The sequence below is a fragment of the Vanacampus margaritifer genome, chromosome 14 (genome assembly GCF_051991255.1).
Source record: "Vanacampus margaritifer isolate UIUO_Vmar chromosome 14, RoL_Vmar_1.0, whole genome shotgun sequence".
NCBI classification, from domain to species: Eukaryota; Metazoa; Chordata; class Actinopteri; order Syngnathiformes; family Syngnathidae; genus Vanacampus; species Vanacampus margaritifer.
Window position 1 is genome coordinate 2,955,665 of NC_135445.1, and position 10,353 is coordinate 2,966,017.

At 37.3% G+C, this 10,353-nt stretch overlaps 1 protein-coding gene across 2 annotated transcripts; it reads left to right on the plus strand.

Moving 5' to 3' along the window:
- The first annotated feature begins 745 nt into the window (after positions 1 to 745).
- Positions 746 to 9,811, plus strand: LOC144034092 (secretory carrier-associated membrane protein 1-like). 2 transcript variants are annotated; one of them, XM_077542641.1, is made up of 9 exons: positions 746 to 959; positions 5,023 to 5,109; positions 5,339 to 5,440; positions 5,523 to 5,634; positions 6,922 to 7,050; positions 8,217 to 8,376; positions 8,455 to 8,556; positions 9,328 to 9,445; positions 9,511 to 9,811. In XM_077542641.1, the coding sequence occupies exons 1-9, from the start codon at positions 903 to 905 to the stop codon at positions 9,658 to 9,660; spliced, it is 1,017 nt and encodes a 338-aa protein (XP_077398767.1). In that variant the 5' UTR covers positions 746 to 902; the 3' UTR covers positions 9,661 to 9,811. The 2 variants fall into 2 exon arrangements, with proteins under 2 accessions (XP_077398767.1, XP_077398768.1); XM_077542642.1 differs by lacking the exon at positions 746 to 959 and adding an exon at positions 3,426 to 3,557.
- The last annotated feature ends 542 nt before the right edge of the window (positions 9,812 to 10,353 follow it).

The following is a 10,353-nucleotide window of genomic DNA, read 5'->3' on the forward strand; positions in this document are numbered from 1 at the left end:
GAGTTTATGGAATATAGTGAGAATTATGGAGTTTAAGGAAGGGTGGGTATACTTTGGGCTTACAATTTTAAGGTGTGTTGCGGTTATTTGTATGTAGAACTGACGAATGTGACTGTTTGGAGTGGAATTTGTTTGAACCGTTTTGTGTAAAGGGACCCTACTTGAGTGATTTGATCGTGTATATCTGAATGAACAGTGTCGGAATCGTTTGTATACACAACTGCCTAAATAAACTGCTAAATTGCACATAAACCTTCAAAGCCTGTAAAATGTAACGAACGTCTTTTACCTCATATGCAGGTTTGTTGGCTGCTGCACTACGTGAGCGTATCCGCCATATTGCATGTGTCAAATAACTCATTCAGTTATTCACAAACGTTATATTGGAAATGTATGCATTTTTTAAACTATCAAACAGAACACCGTCAATTAATAGATTCAATAAAAGAACACTTTAATGGCAATTAACATCTTAAAATACACGTTTTGCACTTCCGCATTGGTTAAACTGAGGATTTATCTCTTCCCAGAAAGAGCATCTCTGAGGGGCGCTGTAGCACACGTGACACATACTGAGCTGTGTATATTAAATGAATTTGATGTATAACACTATTTGTCGTCTATTTAATTCTGTTTTTTATCACAACTGTTTGACAGGTTATTTTGTAAAATGATTTAACATCTTAAAAGTGTACTTTAACTTTGATGTAACGTCCACTGCCTCCGCATCCGCGAAGGTCCATCTCTTCTCAACGGAACATCTCTGAAGACACCTACACTGTACGGTCAACATTAGACGTGACTGCTAGCTTTTTGTCACCTTTTCACGAATATTTTTCATTTTCTTAAAACATAAAAACTAACATTTCGACAAGAGTCGCGTCCGGGAAGGCGGTGCGACCATGTCCGAACACGACAGTAACCTGTTAACGGAGCCGGAGCCGAGCAACCCTTTTCAGGTAAGGCTGGCTAGCTACTGTAGCTTAGCCACATTTTCATCGCTCTCATTAGCACATCACTGTTTACATTTTGACACGCGCAGCCGGTTTAAACCGTAATATAACGACAATAAAATGTTAATTTACATCTTCACTATGCTGACAACATCAATGACATTTTTTAGTCAGCTGAATGAATTACTCTACAAAATCAACTAAATAGATTGAAGCCTGAAAACATTGAATTTATTTGACTGCCTGTTTAATTTAAATGCTTTCTTATGGTGCATTTTATACTGTAGTTTACTGTTGTATCGTAATACATTCACAAAATAAACTTAATTAGTTGTCTTTTCAACCATCTGCCTCACCCAAACATTCAGTCACCTTCACAACCATCCAGTTTAAACATGCAAGTGTAAAAATAGGTCAACATCTGTTTGTATTAAGGAAGAAAATGTTACACTTTGGCAATTTGCATTTTTCCTCCCCCCCAAACATTATTCATCTAGCAGGTGCAGCACATTGGCTGAACTGGAGATGCGCAAACAAATTACTGTCTACGATATAAAAATGAATCGACTACAACTGATTAATCGATCAGCCCTGCAGAAAACTAGTAGCGAGTAAATCAACTGCTATTAGACAACAATTGCATTGCAAATGTGTATTTTCTGCCCACTGTGAATTATTCACATAGAGCCATGCAGGGCCACCATGTTTTTTGGAGTTTGCTCCTGAGCCTGAGGGCAAGCGGAAGAAAACATATGTTAACGGGGACGGGATCCGCCTGCAGGCTACGCAAGACGGACCCTCACTCGGCCCACTTTCTCTGATAATCGGGGCAATTCTTCTCTAAATTTTTGACTCTGGTGTGACTTTTTGGACCCGTCGTCTATATAGTCTTGTACACATAAAAAAAAAAAAAAGGTCATATACTGTCCCTAAAAAAATCTGAAAAAGGCAAATTTTAGGGGTGGAAAGTCGTTTAGAAAGGGAGTAAAAAAAAAAAAAACACATTTAAATAAAATAAGAAAAGTTGTATATTTCACCAGAAAAGTCGCATACAGTATTTTTTTTCCTTTTTTTGGGAGGGATGACTTGTGTTGTATATTGTCAAGGTAAAGTTATAAAAATAATAATAATAATAGATTTTTTTTTATTTAATTTTTTTAAGTTGTATGTTTTCGAGAATAAAGTTGTATATTTCTTTTGGAAAAAATGTATACTATGCTTTCTAGGGAAAAAAAGTTTTTTTTTTTTAAAGAACATTTGAATTTTTTTACCCCCCAAAAAGTTTTGCATTTTAAGAAAATTTGTGAATTTTAGAGAGGGAAAAAAATGTGTCTATATTTTCTAAACACGTTTTTTTATTATTATTATTATTTTTTTTAGAAATAATAGATTTTTGAATCTGAAAAGGCTCATTTTAGGGGGATGGGGGGGAGTCGTTTAGAAAGGAAGTAAAAAAAAACACACATTTAAATAAAATAAGAAAAGTTGTATATTTCACCAGAAACGTCGCATACAGTATTTTTTTTTCCTTTTTTTGGGAGGGATGACTTGTGTTGTATATTGTCAAGGTAAAGTTATAAAAATAATAATAATAATAGATTTTTTTTTATTTAATTTTTTTAAGTTGTATGTTTTCGAGAATAAAGTTGTATATTTCTTTTGGAAAAAATGTATACTATGCTTTCTAGGGAAATTTTTTTATTATTTTTTTTAAAGAACATTTGAATTTTTTTACCCCCCAAAAAGTTTTGTTTTTTAAGAAAATTTGTGAATTTTAGAGAGGGAAAAATGTGTCTATATTTTCTAAACACATTAAAAAAATATATATATATATATATTTTTTAGAAATAATAGATTTTTTTTTTTTAAAGAACATTTGAATTTTTTTACCCCCCAAAAAGTTTTGCATTTTAAGAAAATTTGTGAATTTTAGAGAGGGAAAAAAATGTGTCTATATTTTCTAAACACATTTAAAAATATATATATATATTTTTTAGAAATAATAGATTCTTGAAAGCATTTTAGAGGGAAAAAAGTGTAAAAGAAAAATTAAGAACAATTGTGTATGGTAGGGAAAAAATTGCGTATTTATAGAAAAAGGTATTTATTTTCTAATTTTATATATTTATTTTATTTATAAATTTTTTACACAAAATAATTGTCTATTTTCTAGAAAATGTTGTATTTTTCTTCCCATAAAAGTTTTATATTTTCTCCAATATTTCCGATGCATTGTCTTGAACACTTTTCCTCGTTAGTGTCGCAGGTGAGCTGGAAGGCGTTAACCCGTCGTCTGTCCACGAGCTGCCTCCTTTACGAAACGTAAACCCTAATATAAGTAAATCAATCCATTTCCAAACCGTTCCTTATGTTGTGGCGTATTAATGTTTCACAACAGACCTCCGTGTGAATTATTTAGGACGCCGGTCTGGTGACGAGCCGTAGCCTGCGTTTGTGCGCGCGCGAGGGGCAAAACTCGGGATACGCTCAGAAAAACGGGGACGCTCGGCTCACTTTGGATCGAAGGAGCGCGCGAGGCTGATGCTAAGCTAGCAGGCGGGGAGGACGTTGGCGTGCGCGTTGAGCTTAAGGATGGCGAGCAAGGTACTTTTTGGCCAGGTTGGGTTCATAATCCATTTGTTGTTGCATGACGCTTTTCATTGACTTTGATTTTTTTTTAAGTCGTAAAAAAATGTAGGATTTGAAGCAATTAGTAAGAAACATCATTTGGGCATGTTCTCATTTGAGAAGTTGTCTGAAAAATACTGAGATTTGATATAAAAAGCAATTTAGTAGAAATTTGATTTTTTTTTTTTCTTTTCAATCTAAAGTAATTTTTTCTCACAAGAATTTTGTAGCATTTATTACTAAAAACACTGTCATCTTTGGCTCATTTACTTGATACAACTACAATTTACCATTTGATACAACTACAATTTTGTTTCATTGCGGGAATGCTTTCCCCACATATTTTATTGGGATTCATTAGTCTTACTTATTATAGCATTTTATTCTCCTCACTTTTTTTGCCGTGCAAAAACTTGCTTTCCAGCCCTGCTACTTGCGTCTCCTCTAACCTCGTGATCCACAAGTGAGTGACGGCGAACTAATGTTACATGTGTTATATCTGGTTGCGGCACGTTTTTTTTATTTTTAATTTTTTTTATTTTTATTAAATGTTCTTGAAATCTACTTGGGTGGCCCGCCCAAGTATTAACATGGCGTGGGAAACACTGCATTTGTCATTTAACCACAATAAAAAAAGATCATTTTCACATCGTTTATCTTTCAATTTCCTTCATAAACATTCAGCTTAGCATTGAGCTATTAGCATTCAGCTAGCTATTAGCATTCAGCTTCCAGCATTCCCACGTCATTTCTGCAGAAATTGCTTATTTTAAAACTCATTCACTCCCATTGACGGTTATAGACGTCAAATATTTATAATATTTGAACTATTTCTATTAGTTTAACATTTTCTTCCACTTTTGTTAACAAGAGTAAGAAAACCTAGATTTTTTTTATTGTACATTTAGAACAGATATAAAATTTGTGATTAATCGCGAGTTAACTCGTGAAGTCATGTAATTAATTAGCGTCAGGAGATTAAATTTTTTAAATTGTAATTAATCGCATGACTTAAATAGTTAACTCACGATTAATCATAAATTTTATATCTGTTCTAAATGTACAATATTTTTCTTCTTCTAGGTTTTCATACTCTTGTTAACAGATGTGGAAAAAATGTTAAACTAATAGAAATAGTTCAAATGAATTTTTGACGTCAATAGCCGTCAATGGCAGTGAATGAGTTCATGTGTAACCATAACATTCTTTGAGCAGACTTTTTTTCACAAGAAAAGTTCAAGTTAGTCTTTTAATGCTTTTTGCATTGCTGAAGTTGCCTTTTTGTACAGAATTTAGTCAGATTTGCATTTTATTTTTTTTAAATACACTATTAAGACCAAAATGCTCCAGCTCAGACATGGTCCAAAATGAAGGCAACACTCTAGAAAATGGATGAATTATTCCAACTGTGACTATTGAATTCTTTGCGGTTGTGTTTCAGGACCCTTCCGTGACACACGCCAGACAAACCACCACGACGATGGCAGCGGGATTAGAAGAGTTCAATCCCTTCACAGAATCCAAGCTAGTGAGCATTTCACCATTCGACTCACTCTGACTTGTCGCCGTGGTAACAATTGGGGAGGCGCGGCCAGCGACGACAAGAACAAAACAAAACGCGCTAACGTTAGCTTGGCCTGGCGCTGAGCAGAGTTCACTCACTGTACGATAAAAACGTTAAAAACAAGCCCTTGGGGGAAAAAAAATGCGATGATGAACAATGGATCGATTCGATTAAACGTGTGCTTCCTGTCTAGATGGCGAGCAAGCCCCCCACGGCGGCGCCGGGCGTCCCCACGCAGCCCGCCATCATGAAACCCACGGAGGAACCTCCCGTCTACTCGCAGCCTCGGGCGCAGGTCGCCTCCAAACCAGCCTCCCCCCCCCCCCCCACCCCCCGCCAAATTGTTGAAAGACGCTAACGCACGTTTTGACATTCAGGAGTCGACAGGGGGCGCCGGCGAGCTGCTGAGGAGGCAGGAAGAGCTGGAGAGGAAGGCGGCAGAGCTGGACCGGCGAGAGAGGGAGATGCGCTCGCTCAGCGCTTCTGGAGGTGCAACGTCAATGTCGGAGGGGGGGGGAGGGGTTCGAAAGTGCGCTTCCTTAACCACGTGTGACAAAAATGCTCGTATACCAACAAAATACATGCTTGAAATTTTTAGATTTCATTTTTGATCTTACATGCATGTATAAAAGATTCGCTATTCGAGCCCAACAATAACAATTGTTTGTTAAAAATCTTCTTTTTTTTTTCCAGTGCAAAGTTCATGAAAATGACAATTCAAGGAAGATCTCAACATTAAATACAAGAACTGATTTTATCTAAAAAAATTTAAAAATCAACTCAGACAATTTTTTTATATTGAGTGACTGTTTGTCCTGCCTCATTCCAAATTCACAAAAATGTCTGCCATCTAGTGGTGATTTGTGATATTACAACTAAGCATGTTTGCAGATTTATTTATTTTTTTGTCTTTTTTTTCTCAATATTTGGATTTATTTAGCATTTATTGAAGTTTTTTTTTTGCTTTAAAAAAATTTGAACAAAATATTAAAAAATAATTAACTCATTCACTGCCATTGACGGCTATAGACGTCAAAAATTTATTTGAACTATTTCTATTATCTTAACATTTTTTCTCACTTTTGTTAAGAGTATGAAAACCTAGACAAAATAATTTTCTTGTACATTTAGAACAGATATAAAATTTGTGATTAATCATGAGTTGTTTTTTTTAAGTTGATCAGGGGCAGACAAAACAAGTTTTACTTCTTTCTGTCCCCTTTCATTGTTTTGATTTACTTGGAATTTGAATATTTGTTTCTTTAAAAAAAAAAAAATACAAACATTTAAATTTTACAAAAATAAAGAAGAAAAGATTATTAAGAATTAGGAGCGTCAGGGGATTAAATTTTTTCCGTAATTAATCGCATGACTTCACAAGTTAACTCACGATTAATCCAAAAATGTATATCTGTTCTAAATGTACAATATTTTTTTCCTAGGTTTTCATACTCTTGTTAACAAAAGTGGGAAAAAAATGTTTAACTAATAGAAATAGTTCAAATGAATTTTTGACGTCTATAGCCGTCAATGGCAGTGAATGAGTTAATCAAGTAGCTGCTTGTTGCCCAGCCCTATTTCTATTGTGGCTTCTATTGTATTATTATTGCTATATATCATTTGTTTTTTCAGTTCCTCGGTTATATATATTTTTTAAATGCACTAAAAATATATCATACATAAAATCAAATGATGAATGTAGAATTTGCTTATCTGTATTTTTATTTTTATTTTTATTTTTCTCTCTCCTCTTGCTGTTATTCTCCGCACGAGCAGGCAGGAGGAACAACTGGCCGCCGCTGCCGGAGAAGTTCCCGGTGGGCCCGTGCTTCTACCACGACATCACGGTGGACATCCCCGTGGAGTACCAGAAGACGGTCAAGATCATGTACTACCTGTGGATGTGTGCGTTTGGGCCCTCTCGACTCGACACCGCTCGGTCACATGACGTGCTCGGGACGCCACGTCGTGTGGTTTGCCTCGGGCTCCGTCGCGCGGAGCTCTCCAGACCGCGCGCACGGATTTCAAAGAGCGAAGCAACACAATGTGGTGACAAAGTGACCTCATTGATTTTCCAAGCTCCTAAAATAGTAGACGTGACATAATGAGGAATACTTGATGACATTTGAAAAAGTAATTACACACCAACAAATTATAGACCGAACTTCCCTTTTTAACTTTCATCATCTTTACGCAAAATCAAACCGTTTAAACCGTCTAAAGATTTAAATAAAATGGCACGATTGCCTCAAATGAATTTGAAACATCAAAGCAAATGGTTGCTGAGCAGCCAGCCAATGAGAGTGCAGGGAGGCGGGACTTGATGGGAAAGCTGAGTTGGACAGCAGGTGGGGTGGGGGGGGGGGGGGAGTAATACATGCCGACTGATAACTGGATCTCGTCATCACGAGGATTAAAAAAAAAAAAAAACATTTTAATGGTTTGTAATATTACATAATTGTTGCTAAGAATAATGTAAACGAGCTAAATGAGCTGTTTTTAAAAATGTTTGTCCCAACAACTAAAATGGAGCTAAAATTAAACATCGCAAAACAAAGTGAAATATTGTTAGCCTAATAATGAGTTGCTTAAAGTCACATCTGGATGTTTTTTAAAAAGATTTTTAAAAAATTATAGACAGCATGTTTTTATTTAACAATTGGTTCAAAACAAATCGGCCAATTGTGCTATTAGGCTAGCGATATGCTAGTTCTTTGTCAAGAAATGTTCCAGCATTTCACTTGACTTTTTTTTTTTTTCACTTGACTTTTTTTTTTTTTAACTAAGTATTCAAACTTGTTTTTGTGATTTTATTACTGGTAAGTAAATGTAGCTTAAAATACCTCACATTATAATAAATCCACAAGTTTTATGACACTTGTAATTTCTTTTAGGCTAGCTATGTTTGCAAAGTCAAATTTTCCCGTCCAGCTGGCAGATCATTTTGCTAACATTAACAAATCTATTCCTCTTGACACGACTTTTTCAATTTTTCTTTTCAAGCCCATTTCTTGCAGCGTGTTGTGGAAAAGCGCAAAAATGCAATGGCAATGTGTGTACTCCACCTCCAGTCCACACGGGGACGCTGCTGGCCAACCTGGCGGGCTCGTTGGCGTGGTTCGGCGTGGACGCGTCCCGCGGCGTGGACTTCGGCCTGGCCATTTTGTGGTTCCTGCTCTTCACGCCGTGCTCCTTCGTGTGCTGGTACCGGCCCGTCTACGGCGCCTTCAAGTGAGTCGGCGGCCGAGCGCGTTTGACGCGCGACCTCCGCGTCATCATCATCATCGTCGTCTTCTTCTCGTGTGGCAGGAGCGACAGCTCGTTCCGCTTCTTCCTGTTCTTCTTCGTGTACGTGTGCCAGCTGGGCGTGTACGTGCTGCAGAGCGTGGGCATCCCGGGATGGGGAGCTTGGTAGGAAACACTCAACACCTTACCCCCAATATCGAAAGTCTGCAGTTTAGTAAATACTAGGGGTGTGCCAAAAAAATCGATTCTCATTGAGTACGATTCAGAATCGATTTTAAATGTCCCCAAATCAATTTTATTTAAATTATTTTATACTGTCTTGCCTTTGTCTGTGTGTGCCTTTATTTGGAGCGCTGTTCATGTTGTACTTGATTTGGCCACTGAGGGGCAGTGTGGTTCTGATATTGGAATAACTTGATGGTGACTTTTTCCTTCTACTCTCTATTGTGGCTACAACTTAACAGCGTATCAGACCGCGTGGAACCACACTGCCCCTCAGTGGCCAAATCGGGTACAACATGAACAGCGCTCCCAATAAAGGCACACACAAACAAAGTGAAGACAATATAAAATAATTTAAATAAAATCGATTTTGGGACATTTAAAATTGATTCTGAATCGTACTAAATCGATTTTTTGGGCACACCCCTAGTAAAGTTGTTTTTTTTGTTTGTTTTTCATATATGTGAATTTCAGTGGCACAGGAGGGTGTTTATGTACTCAACTGCAAAAAAAAAAAAAAATGCCAGCCAGCAATTTTCCTATTTTCTGATTTCATGTTGATGTAAGTTAAGGTATGGATGATTTACAGTAATGAGCTTTATATGACTTTTTATACTGTATATACAAATGCAGCTTCCCAAAAATCTAAGGGAAGAAAAAAAAACACCTTACCCTTCATAATGATGAACACGAACCCGTTTGTTCCATCGTCAGCGGATGGATCTCAGCCCTGATGTGCCTGAACGCCAACGTGGCCGCCGGCGTCCTGATGATCCTGGTGGCGGCGCTGTTCACCGCGCTGGCCGTCATGTCACTCGTCATGTTCAAGAAGGTTCGAAACGCTCGCCCTTATTGAACGACCCCCGACTTTGGCGTTAACGCCTTTCGCTTTGTCAGGTGCACGCCATGTACCGCACCACCGGCGCCAGCTTCCGGAAGGCCCAGCAGGAGTTGGCCACGGGCGTCATGGCCAACAAGACGGTGCAGGCGGCCGCCGCCAGCGCCACCTCCAGGGCGGCCCAAGGAGCATTCAAGGAGCGCATCTGAAAAAGGCGGGTTCCAAAAGGGACGCGCTCCCCGTCGCCGGGCGTAAGCGTGGGTTCGGCACGTCTCTTCCTCCCGTGTTCCGCACGATTTGGATTTATACGTTTATGAGGGCCACACTGAAAAGAAATGACATCAGAATGCAAATAATTAAGTCCGATTTGACAGAGAAATACATTTTTATGTTTTAGGGGGAAAAAGATGTAAAATTACAAGAACGCATTTGTATTTTTTTTTTTTTTGCAGAACATTACCGACAAAAAAAAAAAAGGCATATACGGATAAAGTTGGACTTTTGAAGAAAAAAGGCCTAGTTTTGCAAAATTAATGTTGGAATTGAAAAAAAATATACGAAAGTTAGATTTTGAGAATTATTGTGTAATATAACAGAAATTAAATTGTTGTTTTTTTAAGGCAAATATTACAACAATGATTTTTTTTTTCAATATAAATGGAAAGAAACAGGCTCCCTTGAAACTTAATTTTTTGGAATCTTACCAAAAAAAAGTTGTTTTTTTCAAAATACAGACGATGCAATCTTAGGATGAAGTCTGTAAGTTCTTTGAAATTTCTCGTAAAGTTAATAAAATCGTGTTAAGTTTTCTTGTCAGTGTGACCCGAAGACTGTTTAAATCGCTCTCATCTTTTAATGGCCATAAATGCAAAGTGACGTACTACTGCCCCCAGTGGCGTGCC

Coding starts and splice junctions, on each gene's coding strand:
- LOC144034092 (XM_077542641.1), top strand. CDS start 903: ATGTCCGAACACGACAGTAACCTGTTAACGGAGCCGGAGCCGAGCAAC. Junction 960..5,022: donor AGCCGAGCAACCCTTTTCAG/GTAAGGCTGGCT, acceptor GTTGTGTTTCAG/GACCCTTCCGTGACACACGC. Junction 8,377..8,454: donor CCCGTCTACGGCGCCTTCAA/GTGAGTCGGCGG, acceptor CTCGTGTGGCAG/GAGCGACAGCTCGTTCCGCT.